The 20,061-nt window shown below is 45.5% G+C and overlaps 1 protein-coding gene across 1 annotated transcript in view; it reads left to right on the top strand.

Annotated features, from left to right (window-relative positions):
* CCDC158 (coiled-coil domain containing 158) overlaps nt 1-20,061 on the top strand; it is a 1,152,460-nt gene that overhangs the window by 551,604 nt on the left and 580,795 nt on the right. The window contains exon 15 of the mRNA XM_030192135.1: nt 19,421-19,603. Coding sequence (XP_030047995.1) covers nt 19,421-19,603 — 183 coding nt within the window. The remainder of the gene's footprint in view (nt 1-19,420; nt 19,604-20,061) is intronic.

Below are 20,061 nucleotides of genomic sequence, written 5' to 3' on the forward strand. Positions count from 1 at the left end.
AGCTCACAGACAGTATGTGCGATTTCAGCTGGGCACACGTCACTTCCAGTACTGTGTGCTACCCTTTGGGCTCGCCTCTGCGCCCAGGGTGTTCACAAAGTGCTTGGCTGTAGTAGCAGCCGCACTTCGCAGGCTGGGGGTGCACGTGTTCCCATATCTCGACGATTGGCTGGTGAAGAACACATCCGAGGCAGGAGCCCTGCAGTCCATGCAGATGACTATTCGCCTTCTGGAGCTACTGGGGTTTGTGATAAATTATCCAAAGTCCCATCTTCTCCCAGTGCAGAAACTCGAATTCATAGGAGCTCTGCTGGATTCTCGGACGGCTCGCGCCTATCTCCCAGAGGCGAGAGCCAACAACTTGTTGTCCCTCGTCTCGCGGGTGCGAGCGTCACAGCAGATCACAGCTCGGCAGATGTTGAGATTGCTGGGCCACATTGCCTCCACAGTTCATGTGACTCCCATGGCCCGCCTTCGCATGAGATCTGCCCAATGGACCCTAGCTTCCCAGTGGTTCCAGGCTGCTGGGGATCTAGAAGACGTGATCCACCTGTCCACGAGTTTTCTCAAATCCCTGTATTGGTGGACGATTTGGTCCAATTTGACTCTGGGACGTCTTTTCCAAATTCCTCAGCCACAAAAAGTGCTGACCACGGATGCGTCTCTCCTGGGATGGGGAGCTCATGTCGATGGGCTTCACACCCAAGGAAGCTGGTCCCTCCAGGAACGCGATCTATAGATCAATCTTCTGGAGTTACGAGCGATCTGGAACGCTCTGAAGGCTTTCAGAGATCGGCTGTCCCACCAAATTATCCAAATTCAGACAGACAACCAGGTTGCCATGTACTACGTCAACAAGCAGGGGGGCACTGGATCTCGCCCCCTGTGTCAGGAAGCCGTCAGCATGTGGCTCTGGGCTTGCCGTCACGGCATGGTGCTCCAAGCCACATATCTGGCAGGCGTAAACAACAATCTGGCCGACAGGTTGAGCAGGATAATGCAACCTCACGAATGGTCGCTCAATTCCCGGGTAGTGCGACAGATCTTCCAGGTGTGGGACACCCCCTTGGTAGATCTCTTCGCATCTCGAGCCAACCACAAAGTCCCTCAGTTCTGTTCCAGGCTTCAGGCCCACGGCAGACTGGCATCGGATGCCTTCCTCCTGGACTGGGGAGAGGGTCTGCTGTATGCTTATCCTCCCATACCTCTGGTGGGGAAGACTTTGTTGAAACTCAAGCAAGACCGAGGCACCATGATTCTGATTGCTCCTTTTTGGCCGCGTCAGATCTGGTTCCTTCTTCTTCTGGAGTTGTCCTCCGAAGAACCGTGGAGATTGGAGTGTTTTCCGACCCTCATCACGCAGGACGAAGGGGCGCTTCTGCATCCCAACCTCCGGTCCCTGGCTCAAACGGCCTGGATGTTGAGAGCGTAGACTTTGCCTCTTTGGGTCTGTCAGAGGGTGTCTCCCGCATCTTGCTTCCAGGAAAGATTCCACTAAGAGGAGTTACTTCTTTTTATGGAGGAGGTTTGCCGTCTGGTGTGACAGCAAGGCCCTAGATCCTCGCTCTTGTCCTACACAGACCCTGCTTGAATACCTTCTGCACTTGTCTGAGTCCGGCCTCAAGACCAACTCTGTAAGGGTTCACCTTAGTGCAATCAGTGCATACCATTACCATGTGGAAGGTAAGCCGATCTCAGGACAGCCTTTAGTTGTTCGCTTCATGAGAGGTTTGCTTTTGTCAAAGCCCCCTGTCAAGCCTCCTACAGTGTCATGGGATCTCAATGTCGTTCTCACCCAGCTGATGAAACCTCCTTTTGAGCCACTGAACTCCTGCCATCTGAAGTACTTGACCTGGAAGGTCATTTTCTTGGTGGCAGTTACTTCAGCTCGTAGAGTCAGTGAGCTTCAGGCCCTGATAGCCCAGGCCCCTTACACCAAATTTCATCATAACAGAGTAGTCCTCCGCACTCACCCTAAGTTCTTGCCAAAGGTTGTGTCGGAGTTCCATCTGAACCAGTCAATTGTCTTGCCAACATTCTTTCCCCGTCCTCATTCCTGCCCTGCTGAACGTCAGCTGCACACATTGGACTGCAAGAGAGCATTGGCCTTCTATCTGGAGCGGATACAGCCCAACAGACAGTCCGCCCAATTGTTTGTTTCTTTTGATCCCAACAGGAGGGGAGTGGCTGTAGGAAAACGCACCATATCCAATTGGCTAGCAGATTGCATTTCCTTCACTTACGCCCAGGCTGGGCTGGCTCTTGAGGGTCATGTCACGGCTCATAATGTTAGAGCCATGGCAGCGTCGGTAGCCCACTTGAAGTCAGCCACTATTGAAGAGATTTGCAAAGCTGCGACGTGGTCATCTGTCCACACATTCACATCTCATTACTGCCTGCAGCAGGATACCCGACGCGACAGTCGGTTCGGGCAGTCAGTGCTTCAGAATCTGTTCGGGGTTTAGAATCCAACTCCACCCCCCTAGGCCCATGTTTGTTCTGTTCCATGCTGCACTCTCAGTTAGTTGGTAAATTTTTTTAGGTCAATCTCAGTTATGTCCTCGCCGTTGCGAGGCCCAATTGACCATGGTTGTTGTTTTGAGTGAGCCTGGGGGCTAGGGATACCCCATCAGTGAGAACAAGCAGCCTGCTTGTCCTCGGAGAAAGCGAATGCTACATACCTGTAGAAGGTATTCTCCGAGGACAGCAGGCTGATTGTTCTCACAAACCCGCCCGCCTCCCCTTTGGAGTTGTGTCTTCCCTTCTCTTTGTCTTGCTACATATGAGACTGGCCGGTTCGGGCGGGAAGACGGCCGCGCATGCGCGGTGCGCATCGGCGTGCGAGGACTAGCAAAGGACTTTGCTAGAGAAGTTTCCGATTGGAGGGGCTGCCGTGGACGTCACCCATCAGTGAGAACAATCAGCCTGCTGTCCTCGGAGAATACCTTCTACAGGTATGTAGCATTCGCTTTATGTGCTGGTGGAAATATGATTCTGTTGCAGTTAGACATTTCGGCTGCGTTTTGATAATGTGAATCATGTTTTATTGTTAAATTTACTTTCTTTTTCCAGATTAACAAATGCTGTTCTTAAATGGTTTGAATCGTTTCTTACTCAAAGATCTTACTCGGTCCTGAAAAATTCATTATCACCTATTTGGCATTCTCCTTGTGTAGTCCCTCAGAGTTCTTCTCTATCTCCTGTTTTGTACAATTTATATACATTGGCACATATTTCTTAGGTCTTATGCAGATATTTTCTTATTGATTTTTTTTATTGAATATGTGAACGACATGAGTTGCCTTAATATAAATACTTATATGTCAAAAATAATTGAATGTTCCAAAGCAGTTAGATTAAAACTGAATGAAGGAAAAACAAAAGTATTATGGTTTGGCTTGGACCCTTTGGTTATTACTCAATATATTAAAATTACTGATGAGCATTCAATTTGAGTAGACTGGGAATCTAACGTGTTAGGTGTTATACTTGACTATTCATTATCTATGGAATCTCAGGTAAAGAATACTATACGCAAAGCTTATTATAAGCTTAAACAACTTTGTTTAATACATTCTTACTTTTACATGTGAACACTTTCGAATTATAGTGCAATTGTTGATTCTTCCCTTACTGAATTATGGTAATTCTTTGTATGTAGGATTTACGGTTAAACAAATAGGTTACAGATGATACAGAACTCAGCGGCCAGGTTGATATTTAGATGTTCAAAATACGACAGAGTCTCTCCATTGTTGGCTAGGTTACACTGGCTTCTAGTCGTAAAGAGAGTTAAATTTAAGTGTTATGTCTTGTATTTAAATGTCTCTAAGGTTTATATTCAGCTGATCTTGTCAACAACTTTAAGCTGCTAAAAGGCACAATATCATCAAGATCATGCAACTGGTTAATACCGACTTTTCCATCTGTTAAAGGAATTTGTTTTAAGTCTTTATTCTCCAGATCTTTCATTTTCTCCACAGTTCGTCTGTGGAATGACCTACTTTCTGATCTGCGTACTCTATCAAATTTATTTGTTTTTAGAAAGATTTTAGAAACACACATATGTTCTAATAGTTTTGCACTTGTATTAGGTTTACTTTTGTTTGATGTTATATCCTGATGAAATGCATCAATATCTTTTATGTCACCCTGCTTTGAATTCTGTATTTGAAGATTTGGCAGGTTGTAAATCCCATCTAACATAACATAACATAGATGGTATGAATGGGTAGACTTGATAGGCCATTTTCAAAGCACTTAGACATATGAGCCGCCATATGGTCTTTATCTGCCCTCATTTCCATGTTTCTTTTTATTTTCGATACATTTTTATTAATATCAACCATTTTGAAAGCACATATCATTTGATTCTCAAATGATAGTTCAAAATCACAAGCACCAGCATAATCATTCAACAAATAAAATAACCCCTATTTCTGTTGTTACCAAAGCTAATGGCCTATTTGCTCTTCAAACCACCAGCTGCCCCCACAAAATTACCCCTCCTCCACTCCCCTAGAGTCCTCAAACTATATATTTCACATTCTGGAGCCTATGTTTGTAATGTCGTTTGAAGCAGGGTCGGCTCAAGTGATAGTAGCTCCCTGAGCCAATTTGCTTTGGTGGCGCTCCTCCCCATCGCATCACTTCTGGTACCCCTTCCCTCCCCCCTTGCGGGTTCAGCATATCTCCCTCCCTTAGGCCGGCATCTCCCCCCCCCCCCCATCCAGTCTCTCTCTTTCCCCCTCCTCTTTCCTCCTTCCCATGGGTCTAGCACTGCTCCCTCACCTCTCTCACTCCTCCACCTCCTGTAAAGTTTGTTGGTCACTACTGGCATCAGCAGCATGACAGACTGTCTTTGGCCATCCTCTGGGTTTTCCCTCTGCCGTGTGCCACCCACAGAAAATTGCATCAGAGGAGGCTGGATGTGGCAGAGAAAAGACCCAGGCGCTGGCTGAAAGCAGCATGTCATTGTGGTGCTGCTGCTGCTGCCGTCGACCGACGGAAACTTTATAGGACCACGGGAGAGTAAGAGTGGTGACAGCGTAGTGCTGGACCCATGGGGTGGGAAAGAGAGAAGGAGGGAGACCAGAACAGGAGGAAGGGGGAAGAAAAGACTTTACTCTGTATATCAGGTGAGGACAGAGGCTGGGTATTTTGATGCCCTTAACTGCCGGTGCCCTGGGCCAGAGCCTCACCTGGTACAATGGTGAAGCCGGCCCTGATTTGAAGTCTGCACCACTCTTCTCCATCGTCCACAAACTGGGATTGTCATTTGTCAGTAAGGATCTCCATGCCTCACAAAGTTCCCAATCTATTTCTCCAAGCAGATAAAGGAGGTGCTGCCATGCGTTTCCAATGAGCTGCAATTTCACTTAGCTGCAAAAAGGCTCACTGTTAGCCCTCGTTTTTCCCACTTCTTTCTCTTCCCTACAGTAATATGTTTCAAGCCCCCTACAAAGCCTCCAATATAAATCAGAAGCTCCTGGATAAATCTTTTTTCATTTTATCAGGTGTAAAATACCATCTGGTGACTACCTTATAGAAATTTTCCCTGACAAGAACATAGGGTGAGATCTTCTTTCTTGCCTTAAAACACACACCCACTGAGATTTACTGAGCTCCTCCCCTAAATCCCATTCCTACTTTTGCATATACCCATATTTTACAAAATTCTACCCTCTTAAAAAATTGTATGGCACTGTAATCGCCCCATCAGTTTTAGCAAAAAATCCAAAACACTTTCCCACATATTGCCACTACTCTTCTCTCCTAGGGTGCCCTTTGCCCTTAAATAATGTTGTACTTGCAAAGATGATCTCCTTTAGTTAAAGCATATGAAGCCTGCTGCTGGGTAAAATTAACAAGTTCCCTATCATCTAGATACTGAACAAAATGAATCAAACCCTTCACTGCCCAGCGGCGATAAATTATCCCCTCCCTTCCCTTCATAAAAAACTGGTTCATACTCAATGGACCCTCTGATTGAGAACAGTCCTCCTTTTTCCTTCCTCTCCCCCACCCACCTCTCTCCAAACCTCCAATAAGTGCCCAATAAACGGGTTCTGCAGTTTACTGCCCAGATCTTCCCACATCAGATCTCTAGAGCAACCATTTTAAAAGGCAGACATTACAACTAACCTGTTCCAACTGAGTTGGCCCACTTATCCCCGTTCCAACCTAATAAATGTTTAAGCTGCACCACTGTATAATACCAAGATCTATTAGGTACTGCACTCCCTCCACTCCCATTTCTGCTATAACATTTTTCTTGGCACTCTGTCTCTCATCTTCCCATATATATCGAAATATTTCCCACAACAAGCTGTTCAGTACCTGTTGAGAGACTCGGATCAGGAGGATTTAGAAAAGAAACAGAAGCCCAGGGAGAATGTTCATCTTCAGCACAGCTATCCTGTCCCACTAAGAGATGGCATATTCAATTTAACGTCCAAATGACATCAGAGATGTTTATCAGAAAACATCTAAACTAACAGGGCTATAATTGAAAAAAATAAATAAATGTCTCAGAGAATTGAAAATACTGCAAATAAATGTCTCAACACATCCTGGAAGAGAGGTAAAAAAAGTCGTCTACACCATTCGAAAATACACTGAGTAAAATGTGCAGTTAAAAATGTCAGCAAGATATTCCCTTGGTAGTGTCTAGACATTCCCATGATGTGTAAGATGTCTATATATAGCTCTGCACATGGAACAATGTCCTAGACAGAGTAAACATGTCCCTCAGGAGACAGCCAAATTACTCTGTCCAAGAGACACAGTTCCTGGTGTCAGTGGCGTAGCTAGGGTAGTTGACACCCAGGGCCGGTCATTTTTTAACCCCCCCCCCCCCCAAAAAAAATAAAAATAAAAATAAAAAATCCAGTACTAGGCATACCGAGAATACAAAACACTCAGGACCTATAGAGTAATTCTACCATACCATAAGCAGTAATTTGTACGAGTCACACAAGGAAAAGGAAAGCATCTTAAACACTACAGTGAGCACTAGAACATCAATTCACCTATTGTAAAACGAAAACAGACAGATTAGTACAGAATGTCAATCCTGCACAGTCAATGCCAACCGAAAGCAATGTGTTTTTCACAAACACAGATACACCCTAATCCACTATAGAATAAGTAATCATAAACTTTCTATTTAGACAAAAATTAAACTGAACCCCCGATGCCAGACTCTGCATACAATGCAACACCACAGAAACATAAAATGTCCCCTAGTACTGTGCAAAATATAAAGACAGCAGGTGTAAATTTGAAAAAACTAATACCAATCACCACTTTACAAATTAACAAATAGAAATAAAACAAATACAGAAAATAAAATAATACCATTTTATTGGACTAATACATTTAGCTTCCAGAGGCCAAAATCTCCTTCCTCAGGTCAATACAGTATAGTACTGTTACAGTATCCTATCCTGATCTGAGGAAGGGGGTTTTGTTCTCTGAAAGTTAAGTCAAAATGTATTAAAATTAGTCCAATAAAAAGATTACCTTATTTACATGTTCTATTTATAAACATTTATTAACACAGCTACAATATTATATCCTAAAGCAAAAAAATAAAAATATATATTTTATTTACAGTTTGTTGTCTCTGGTTTCTGCTTTCCTCATCTTCTTTTCACTGTCTTCCTTCCATCCAGCATCTGTCTTCGCTCTCTCTCTGCCATCCAGTGTCTGCCCTCTCTAATGTCCCTTCCATCCACTGTCTGCCCTCTCTCTCTGCTCCTTCCATCCACTGTCTGCCCTCTCTCTCCCTTCCATCCACATCTGCCCTCTATTTCTGCCCCTTCCATCCACCATATGCCCCAGTCTGCCATCTCTCCCTCCCCCTTCCATCAACATCTGACCTGTCTCTCTCCCTTCCATCCACATCTGCCCTCGATCTCTGCCCCTTCCATCCACCATTTGCCCCAGTCTGCCCTCTTTCTCTCTCCCCCTTCCACCCACCATCTGCCTTTTCCCTCTGCCCCTTCAGTCCGTCTGCCCTCCCTCTCCCATCCATCCAGGGTCTGCCCTCCCTCACGTGCCCCCTTTCCATCCAGGGTCTGTCCCCTCTCTCTGCCCCCTCTTTTCAGCCCCCAGTTCCAGCCCCCTTCATCCACCACATGCCTTGCATCCCCCCTTTTCAGCCCCAGACCCATTCTCCCACCTGCCCCAGGCATGGACCCATTTTCCCTCCTGCCCCCTTGTCAGACCCCAGTTCCAGCTTCAGACCCCTTCTCCCATCTGAGCACTCCCCACCCCTCCCCAATCCCCTTCTGCCCTCTGAGCACCCCTCTGAGCTCCCCCACCCCTCCCCTTCTGCCCTCTGAGCTCCCCCACCCCTCTCCAATCCCCTTCTGCCCTCTGAGCTTCCCCCCCCCGAGCCATTCCCGTCCCCCTCCCCCTACGTTTTGACACGCTCCTCAGTTCTCTTTTTTCCGCGTCTGAGGTGACTCGGAGTTCCTTTTCGGGTGCTTTGCGTTTTCCTCGCTTCGGAGGAAAGTTCTCTTCTTTTTCTAAGAACTCATCTTTTAATTTAGCGGACAAAGTTTTTCCCGCCATGTCATCGAAGACGCCCAGCGGCTTCAAGCCATGCGTTCGCTGCAACCGGACTATCTCGGGCACTGATCCGCACTCCTGGTGCCTTCAGTGCCTTGGGCCTGACCAACTTCCGGAGAAATGTAAGTTATGTCTTAAAATGAAAAGACATACTCAAATCTCCAGGGAGGCCCAGAGAAAAACCCTTTTTGGGTCCGGTACCTCGGCATCGGTACTGGAGGCATCGGTACCGTCAACATCGAGGGCAGCGATGGCATCGGGAGACCAGGTGAAGGCTTCTAAAAGACCGATGCACGCTGGGAGCAGGCCCACCGGGACCAACCTGTATCGGACCCAGCCCCAAGGAAGCGTGTGGATTCCACGTCTTCCTCACCAGTACCGAGGAGTCTCGATGACTGCCGTCGGGTGAAGGCCAGGAAGCACCGTCATCGTTCTCCTTCTCGACACGGTACCGCGAGCTCCGGGTCATCGAAGCATTCGTTACCCGAGAAGCGTCGATGCCGAGAGGATCGCTCCCCCCTGTTATGGAGATATAGTCGCGCAGGTCGCCTAGCAGCCCGGTACCGGCTCCCCAACCCCTGCAGGTTCTGCCTCCAAAGTCCACACCGGCACCGCAGCCTTTCCCGACAGCTTCTGTAGATGATCGCATCAAGGCTATCTTTCCTGATTTCATGGAAGCGGTGCTGCAACATTTGCGCCCGGCACCAGAGGTACCGGTACCGATGGTGCCGGAGGCTCCTGCGGCATCGTGCCTTTTGCCGGTGGTGAGGTCTCCTTCTCCGGTACCACTTCAGGTATCAGGGTCGGCAGCTTCCCAGGTCAACTCTCTAGTGCCTTCGATGGAGGAAGCTTCACCGGAGTCTCCTGGGGAGTAGACTTCTCAACACCGTCATCGAGGTCACCGCACCTCCATGTCGAGATGGGTTCGGATCCGGTCTGCTCTTCTGAGTTGCTAGCCCCATCCGATGATGGCTCATCTGATGAAGATGGGGGTCATGGAGTGTTCTCTGCCAAGGATTCTCTAGATCTTCCATCTGATTCGAGCCCCTCACCTCAGAGACAGCTCTCCCCTCTGAAGAGCTTGTCTTTTTCATCTTTTGTGCGGGAAATGTCTGAGGCCATTCCCTTCCCTGTGGAGACTGTGGATGAGTCCAGGGCCAAGATGCTCGAGGTCCTGGATTATCCATCTCCACCTAAGTCTTCTACTACAGCTCCTTTTCATGATACACTCAGGGAAGTGCTGATGAGGAACTGGGAGAAGCCTCTTTCTTGTCCAAATATTGCCAAAATTCAGTCGTACCAGCTCTTCACGAGCATTCATTTGCGGAACTCAGTGTGGCAGCTTGATAGCTTGGTCGATGCACTCCCACCGGAGCAGGCCAAGCCTTTTCGCCAAGTGGTCAGGCAGCAGAAGGCGTGTCGCAAGTTCCTGTCCAGGGGCATTTACGATACTTGCGATGTGACATCCAGATTTTCTGCTATGGGTATAGTGATGCGCAGACTCTCATGGCTGCGTGCCTCTAACCTGGAAGAACGAACTCAGCAGAAAATTGCGGATATCCCTTGCCAGGGGGATCATCTTTTCGGTGAGAAGGTCGAAGAGTTGATTGATCATCTCTATCAGCGTGATAATGCTATGGACTCTCTCTCCCACCGGGTGCCTTCTGCATCTGCTTCCTCATCTAGGAAGTTTTTTAAAGGGAAGAGAAGTGCGCCTTACGCCTCTAGGGGCCGTAAGTACACTCCTACTTCTCGACAGCCGGTTCAGGCTCTGCCACAGCACGCTAGTTCTCGTCAACAGTGTGTGCCTAAACAGGCCCCTGTAGCTCCCCAGCAAAAACCAGGGACGGGTTTTTGACTGGCTCCAGTTGAGCATAGCCACCATAAATGTGTCCGTGCCGGACGATCTGCCTGTCGGGGGGAGGTTAAAATTTTTTCACTAAAGGTGGCCTCTGATAACCTCCGACTGGTGGGTTCTTCAAATAGTCCGGTTAGGATACACCCTCAATCTGGAAACCAAGCCTCCAAATTGCCCACCGGGAGCTCAATCCTTCAGCTCCCAACACAAGCAGGTACTTGCAGAGGAACTCTCCGCCCTTCTCAGTGCCAATGCGGTCGAGCCCGTTCCTGGGATTCTATTCCAGGTACTTCCTTGTGGAAAAGAAGACAGGGGGGATGCGCCCCATCCTAGACCTAAGGGGCCTGAACAAATATCTGGTTCGAGAAAAGTTCAGGATGGTTTCCCTGGGCACCCTTCTTCCCATGATTCAGGAAAACGATTGGCTATGCTCTCTGGACTTAAAGGATGCTTATACCCACATCTCGATACTTCTAGCTCACAGGAAGTATCTGCGGTTTCGGCTGGGAACGCAGCATTTTCAGTACTGTGTGCTGCCTTTTGGCTTGGCGTCTGCGCCCAGGGTATTTACCAAGTGCCCGACAATTGTTGCAGTGTCTCTACGCAGACAGGGAGTGCATGTGTTCCATTATCTCGACGATTGGCTAGTGAAGAGCACCTCCCAGGAAGGAGCTTTACAGTCCATGCAGATGACTATTCAAGTGCTGGAGCTACTAGGGTTTGTCATCAATTACCCAAAGTCCCATCTCCACCTGGTTCAAAAATTGGAATTCATAGGGGCTCTGTTGTGCACGAAGACAGCTTGTGCCTATCTTCCCGAGCCAAGAGCAGGCAACCTTCTGTCTCTGGTCTCCAAGATTCAAGCGTCTCAACAGATCACAGCTCGGCAGATGTTGAGACTTCTGGGGCACATGGCTTCCACAGTTCATGTAACTCCCATGGCACGTCTTCACATGAGATCAGCTCAGTGGACCCTAGCTTCCCAGTGGTATCAAGCTACAGGGGATCTAGAGGATGTGATCCAGCTGTCCACCGACTTTCGGAATTCCTTTCAGTGGTGGACAATTCGATCAAATCTGGTTTTGGGATGTCCATTTCAAATTTCTCAGCCACAAAAAGTGCTGACAACAGATGCATCCCTCCTAGGGTGGGGAGCGCATGTAGATGGGCTTCATACTCAAGGAGCTTGGTCCCTTCAGGGAAAGCGTCTTCAGATCAACCTCCTGGAGTTGCGAGCTGTCTGGAACGCTCTAAAGGCTTTCAGAGATCGGCTATCCAACCAAATTATTCTGATACAAACAGACAATCAGGTTGCGATGTACTACACAAACAAGCAAGGGGGTACCGGATCTCGCCCTCTGTGTCAGGAGGCTGTGCAGATGTGGCTTTGGGCTCGCCATCACGGTATGTTTCTCCAAGCCATTTATCTAGCGGCGCAAACAACAGTCTGGCCGACAGGTTGAGCAGGATCATGCAACCTCACGAGTGGTCGCTGAACATGGCTGTAGCCAGAAAGATTTTCCAAGAGTGGGGCACCCCCTCGGTGGATCTTTTTGCCACTCAACTCAATCACAAGGTCCCTCAGTTCTGTTCCAGACTTCAGGCCCACGGCAGGCTAGCGTCGGATCCTTCCTCCTGCATTGGGGGACAGGTCTTCTGTATGCGTATCCTCCCATACCTCTGGTGGGGAAGACTTTGCTGAAACTCAAGCAAGATCGTGGAACCATGATTCTGATCGCTCCCTTCTGGCCGCGTCAGATTTAGTTCCCTCTTCTTCTGGAGTTGTCCTTCGAAGAACCGTGAAGATTGGACTGTTTTCCAACCCTCATTACTCAGAACGAGGGGGCGCTTCTACATCCCAACCTCCAGTCTCTGGCTCTCACGGCCTGGATGTTGAGAGCTTAGAATTCGCTTCCTTGTGTCTTTCTGAGGGTGTCTCCCGAGTCTTGCTTGCTTCCAGGAAAGATTCCAGTAAAAGATGTTTCTCTTTTAAATGGAAGAGGTTTGCTGTCTGGTGTGACAGCAGGGCCCTAGATCCCTTTTCTTGTCCTACACAGACCTTGCTTGAGTACCTTCTGCATTTATCAGAGTGTGGTCTCAAGACCTACTCCGTAATAGTTCACTTTAGTGCGATTAGTGCTTAACATCAACGTGTAGAAGGTCAGCCTATCTCTGGACAGCCTTTAGTTGTTCGCTTCATGCAAGGTTTGCTTTTGTCAAAGCCCCCTGTCAAGCCTCCTCCAGTGTCATGGGATCTCAATGTCGTTCTCATCCAGCTGATGAAACCCCCTTTCGAGCCACTGAATTCCTGCCATCTGAAGTACTTGACCTGGAAGGTCATTTTCTTGGTGGCTGTTACTTCAGCTTGTAGGGTCAGTGAGTTTCAGGCTCTAGTGGTTCATGCTCCTTATCTTAAATTTCATCATAACAGAGTAGTCCTCCGCACGCACCCTAAGTTCTTGCCAAAGGTGGTGTCGGAGTTCCATCTGAACCAGTCAATTGTCTTGCCAACATTTTTTCCCCGCCCTCATACAAGTCCTGGCAAAAGCAAGCTGCACACTTTGGACTGCAAAAGAGCATTGGCCTTTTACGTGGAGCGGACAAGCCCCCACAGACAGTCCGCCCAGTTGTTTATTTCTTTTAATCCCAGCAAGAGGGGAGTTGCTGTCGGGAAACGCACCATATCTAATTGGCTAGCAGATTGCATTTCCTTCACTTATGCCCAAGCTGGGCTGACTTTGGAGGGCCATGTCACGGCTCATAATGTGAGAGCCATGGCTGCGTCAGTGGCTCATCTAAGGTCAGCCACTATTGAAGAGATCTGCAAGGCTGCGACGTGGTCATCAGTCCACACATTCACATCTCACTACTTCAGGATACCCGACGCAACAGTCGGTTTGGGCAGTCGGTGCTGCAGAATCTGTTTGGGGTTTAGAATCCAACTCCAATTCTCCTAGGCCTATTTTTATTCTGTTCCAGGCTGCACTCTCAGTTAGCTATTTCTTGTTTCAGGTCAATCCTTGTTATGCCCTCGCGAGGTCCAATTGACCAATGGTTATTGTTTTGAGTGAGCCTGGGGGCTAGGGATACCCCACATGTGAGAATATCAGCCTGCTTGTCCTCGAAGAAAGCGAAGTTTCTTACCTGAAGCAGGTATTCTCCGAGGACAGCAGGTTGGATATTCTCACAAACCCTCTCACCTCCCCTTTGGAGTTGTTTTTCTTTCATCTTTTGGATTCAACTGAGGAGCGTGTCTGCGTGGCGGGCGGGAAATCGTGCGCGCGCATGCACGGTGTGATTGTCTCGTGTGACAGAATGCTCTAGAAGAGACTTTTGGTGATTTTTGCTTGAAAATTCTCCGGGGCCAACATGACGTCATCCATGTCAGAATATCCAGCCTGCTGCCCTTGGAGAATACCTGCTTCAGGTAAGAAACTTCGCTTTAGCGGAATATAAGAAAAATAACTGTAACCCTAATGAAGCTCTGGAATTCATTGCCAGAGAATGTAGTAAAAGCAGTTAGCTTAGCGTGGTTTAAAAAAAGTTTGGATAACTTCCTAAAAGAAAAGTCATTAAGACATTATTAAGATGTACTTGGGGAAAATCCACTGTTTATTTCCAGGATAAGAAGCATAAAATATTTTGTACAGTTTTGGGGTCTGGATTGGCCACTGTTGGAAACAGGATGCTGGACTTGATGGACCTTCGGTCTGTCCCAGTATGGCAACGCTTATGTTAGGATACCAGAAGCCAATGTTCTGAGTGCAGTAAAGGGGCAACATGATCAAAACACAGAGCAGAGCATGCCTTGATTTCACCTCAAGAGATTTTTCAAGGCAGCCACCTGAACTCCTGCATTCTTATGTCTATCATTGGCTTGATGTCTAGGCTCCAGAAGCTGCATCCTTGGGAGCCAGATTTCTGGTTTCAAGGCTTGCAGTTTCTCTCCCTAGATGATCACTGCTTTGGTTTGTTGCAAGCATCTAAACTCCCTTCCTTTGGCTGCCTCCTTGGCCCTGCACTTTATCAAGGAGATCTTTCGTCTTTGTGGACTGCCAGAACACATAGCGATCGTGAAGTTCAGTTCACTTCTCACTTCTGGCAGAAACTATGTAAGAACTTTGGCATCCAGTTGGACTTCTCAGCCTATCACCCTCAGTCTAACGGCCATATGGAGAGGGTAAACCATACTGTAGAGCTTCCTCTGAGCCTACGTTAATGATTGCCAAGATGACAGGATGCCTCTACTTCCTTGGGTTGAGTTCTCCTATAAATAACCAGGTTAGTACAATGACCAGCAATTCTCCTTTCTTCATGGTATATGGGCAACATCCCCAGATTCTAGTACCGGTCTGCCTTTCCTCCTCCATGCCCACTGTGCAGGAAATTTGGCACCAGACTCGGTAACTACTTATGTAGATGTCAGCCAGCTACAAGAAGCAGGCTGATCACAAATGACGGACAGCTCCCACATTTCGACCTGGGGAGAAGGTGTGGCTGAGCACCCAGCACCTTCTGCTCGAGGTGCCCTCTCAGAAGTTTACACTCAGATTCATCAGCCCTTTTACGGTGCAACCTCAGCTGGGTCTGGTTACGTATCGGTTACGTCTTCCCCCCACCATGTGCATCCACAATGTCTTCCATATCTCTCTGCTAAAACCTGAACTGTTATTGAGAACTATGGCTAGAGACCCTCCACCACCTACACTGGCAGTTGCCCCTGATCCTAAGTTCAAGGTACGAGACATACTGGATGCTAAGAGAATCAGGGGGAGACTACACTTTCTCCTGGCCTGGAAGGGGTATGGACCAGAAGGTATCACATGTGAGCCCTCGTACTCATTAAGCATTTCCATCACCTTTATTCCCTTAAGCCCAAACCTAGAGTGCTGGGGAGTAGCTGCCGTCACACTCCTCATGTTGTTCAGGAAGCCACTAGAGTCCTACAGTGTGCTGTGCCTAAGATCTTCTGAGTGTTTACTTCCTGGTTGCTGCACTTCTCTATTATAACCCTAGATGGGACGCTGATAGATGACCTCACTTCCTGGCTAGGGATAGGGTTACCATATGGCTCCACAAAAAGGAGGACAGATTGAGCCAGTCTGGGTTTTACTTCCATTGCTTTCATTTTCTGGAGCGATATGGTAACCCTAGCTAGGGATATATAAGAAAGTGCTCTATACTCCTCCAGTGCTTTGGCAACAGGCCTCCAGAGTTTTGCCTCTCCAGTGTTCGTTGCCTGACCAGTTCCTGCTTCCAGCCATGCTTGTTCAAGCCTTGCTTGTTCCAGTCTTGCCTGTTCCAGTCCTCTGGCCCTGCTTGTTCCTGTTTCCAGCCTTGCTGTTCCAGATACTCCCTGGTCTTGACTCCATTGGGCCAGCCCTCAAGGGCTCTTTTGAGCCAATCTCAACGGGGCTCTTTCAAAAACCAATGCCAAGGACTGTCTCTTAAGAGCCAGCCTCTAGACAAACACTGTTGTGTTCCAGCCTGTCTGCTAGGCACTGCCTAGTCCTATGCTTCTGCCTGTCCGAGCCAGGTTCTGCCTTCTCCAGCTCCTGGACTCTGCCAGGCAGTCTGAGGGCCTGAGTGGTACTTATGCCGCACAGATAGAATCAACCTCATCATGATCCAGTATGAGCTGTTTTGAAGAGATGGTAAGGATGGAGAAATTAGATATTACCTGTTAATTTTATTTTCTTGAGTCTTTCTAGACCAGTCCAGAACCCACCCTTTGTGAGTGTTTTTCTCCTTTTCTGAATTTTATGTGTCTGTTTAAAAAACTCAGATGTCAAGAGATTTGCATTCTTTTTCGGCTGCTTAGCCATTTGAGTTCTATACAAATAGTTCAATATATCTTTTTGTCATGTCACTGATGTTTTATTTATTCTGTAGTTTTTTAAAGCTACTTGATGAGTTTGTTTTGTATAATACTGCATTGAATATAGTATTGAAACCAAACTAATCACTCCCATGGCAAATTTCAGAAAAGAATTGAGTATAGGCAGAAAAATAATAATTCTTTAATTTGACATGTCAAATGCTTTCGACGTGGTCGACCACAACATATTATTATACTTAGATCTATTTGGGATCTGTGGTAAGGTCTTACATTGGTTCAATAGTTTCTTAAAGTCCAGATGCTATCACATAAAACAATCTGGTCATGAATTGACATCACAATTTCTTTTGCAAATGACTTACAAGAGATCTTACCTACCATTAAATCAGCCCTAAACTTAATAGAATCCTGGGCAGCTGATTTCAAATTGAAACTTAATAGAACTAATGACAAAATATGATTCAACTGTTAATGATATTTTCTGTCTTCAAGTATTCTGATGACATCACAATTTCTTTTGCAAATGACTTACAAGAGATCTTACCTACCATTAAATCAGCCCTAAACTTAATAGAATCCTGGGCAGCTGATTTCAAATTGAAACTTAATAGAACTAAAACTAAATTACGTATATTAACCAATCTTTTTTATCCCACACCTTATAATAATTTCACTATTAACAACATAATATACCCATTAGATACAACAATGAAGTTCCTTGTATACATCAATCAACTTCTGGTATTTAACTTCCAAATTAAAATCTCCTCTATCTTGTATTCCTATCTCTGCCTCTGGGACGGGAGTAACCTTCTGGAGGTCTCCTGGAGGGTGGAACCTTGTCCCCCAGGCAGAACCCCAGACAAGAAAAACTCTAGCTACTAAATAAGTATTAGACATAAATGTTTATTCAAATTGTCAAAGAAGCCAATCAGTAATTATTGAAATATCAACAAATAAAAATCCCAGTATAATATGTAGCAAATAAAAACAGAGTTTCCCCTGGGAACTGTCAATATGTCCACCTGCTAATGTAGACATATTGAGGATCGCCAACCTCAGTTCTATTTCCTCTTAAATACTTTTTTCTTCCTTTCTTCGTTATCTTAATTAGAATTACCCTTCCTACCTAGTGAATATGCATCTTTCCAGATCATCCAGTTCCAACACGTTCCATCAGCTTCTATCATTTATTCCCTCAAATTCTTTGCCAGTCATATAAAGCATAAGTTTTCATTTGATATGGGTTGACCTATGTCCTTGTTATGCACAGTAATCATACTAGCTCCCTCCACCCTTTTGCTGAGCCTACAATTTTACCCACACCCACCTACTTCTCCTTCTAATTGTTTATCTGGGTACTGCAGGTGTCCTTAGTCATAGGGGTCTCTGGCTATTAGTTTCTGACCAGCAAGCAATTTATTGATTTATTTATTTATTTTTTACATTACATTTGTACCCCGCGCTTTCCCACTCATGGCAGGCTCAATGCGGCTTACATGGGGCAATGGGGGGTTAAGTGACTTGCCCAGAGTCACAAGGAGCTGCCTGTGCCTGAAGTGGGAATCGAACTCAGTTCCTCAGTTCCCCAGGACCAAAGTCCACCACCCTAACCACTAGGCCACTCCTCCAGCAATTTATCACAAGTTAGCATAGGTTAGCATAGGCCAAAATGTCAAACCACAGCCTTCTAGCTGTCTTGCAATTCATGGCTGCTCCCAGCTCAAGAAAAGCAAAATAGCTATATTAAAATAAAAACTAGAAAAATGTGTGGTTTGCATCTTTTCATGGCCTCTATGATATACAATCTTCAACTCACTATGGAAGTTAAAAAGATTCAAACCTTTTTTTTCCCTAGTTCAGTGTTCCGCACATTGGCCCATCATTGGCCCAAGCTTGACTATTACAATGCCATTTATGCTGGATGGAAGAGCCATCAAATTAGAAAACTCCTAACCCTTATTCATTTGTTCAGTACCCATGTATCACAATTCCCTTATCCCTTATTTGTCCTTTTTGTCTGTCCTGATTAAACTGTAAGCTCTGTTAAGCTTTATATATAGCACTGCGTACGTCTAGTAGTGCTATATAAATGATAAGTAGTAGTAGTAAACAGCACAGGATTTCACTGCCTGCCTGGTCTACAGGGTACCATTATTACTCAAAAGTTTCCCTTTACTTCTAAAATTACATTGGCTTCCATTAAAGGCCAGACTTACTTTTAAACTATGTGTATTTGTATACCAGATCTTGTATGGTATTTCTTCATACATGCAAAACCTCATTGAACAGCCTAAATGAAATACTCTAATCACTCATAGAGACTTCTTATCTCTTCACTATCCTTGTTATAAAATTTTATCTACAAATCTATTCACACTGCAGGCTTTTCTTATCAAAGCACTAAAAAATGGAATTCATTACCTGAACATCTTAGATTCGTAGTAAACTATTAGGCTTATTTTCAAAGCACTTAGACTTATAAAGTTATATAGAAACCTATGGAACTTCATAAGTTTAAGTGCTTTGAAAATGAGCCCCTATATGTCCTTCTGCAAAATGATGAAAACATTCTTGATGAGTACTGCTTTTAATAATGACAAAATATGATTCAACTGTTAATGATATTTTCTGTCTTCAGCACTTCTCTGATAGTAATAATCTGTCTTTTTGGTGTGATTTAATAATCAATGCTTACTGCTAACTTAACCTTTTATTGTTAGTCAGTGTTGTTTTTTGCTTGTAAGCCACATTGAACTCAAGCCAGTTTGGGATAATGTGGGGTATAAATATCATAAATAATACAAGTATGCAGCTTTATTTTCCAGGTTAGTCTGAGTGAGTTGACACTGTTTTGTTGGCTTTTCAGTTCATTAAAAGTAATGGAGAATTGGACACAGTTAAATAAGCTAATACCTAATCAAGAGAAAGCTGAAGATATGTATAACCTCCAACTTCAATTCGGAGAGATTGCTATGCTATTACTCTGATACTTATATGTTATGAAGTCAGCACAATGCAATACTGAGTTAAGAGTTTCCTAGGAGTCATAATTTTGCATTTCCTGATTTGCAAAATTTTTATTGTAGCGTTAATGTGTTTCTTATTTTTGATAGACATATAACTATTTAATTTTGTTCTTTTAGAAGGCTGCAATTGTTGCAAAAAATGCATACCTTACTACTCAACTAGATTCAACAAAAGACATGCTTTCCAAAACAACTGATGAGCTCACAGCCATGAAGAGGGACTTGGAAAATGCTAACAAAACTATTGCTGATTTGACATCTCGTGTGGAAGAAACAGGAACCAATGAGGCAGATGGAGAGGTACACAGAAGAGACATTTAGGGCTATAGTAGACATGTGTTGTTTTGGATAAGTAAAGCCATCTGCAAACAAAATATTATCTTGAAGTTGTTGGAAAACAATAGCACTGTATGTTTGATCACCTATGTGCTATGCCACTTTCAAACTATTTAGATCATTTTTTGAGGGTAAGGGGGCATTATGTGCCTTTGCGAGACTCTTTGTTTGTAGGGCCTCTACCTTTTGGGTTCTACAAGGGTTAATGATGTCAATGATGTCACTGATGTTTTATTTACAGTTACTTAAACCCACAAGAATGAGATTGGTATAAGGTATTACTTTTACAATAATATTATTATTCACCTTTATTTTCCTGGGTGGTCTTGTTATGTTGACAGTATTTGTAGGCTTTTTGATTCCTTAAAAATAATGGAGACTTGGGCACAGTTAAATAAGTGAATACTTAACCCAGACAAAAT

Source organism: Microcaecilia unicolor, chromosome 2 (assembly GCF_901765095.1).
Source record: "Microcaecilia unicolor chromosome 2, aMicUni1.1, whole genome shotgun sequence".
NCBI classification, from domain to species: domain Eukaryota; kingdom Metazoa; phylum Chordata; class Amphibia; order Gymnophiona; family Siphonopidae; genus Microcaecilia; species Microcaecilia unicolor.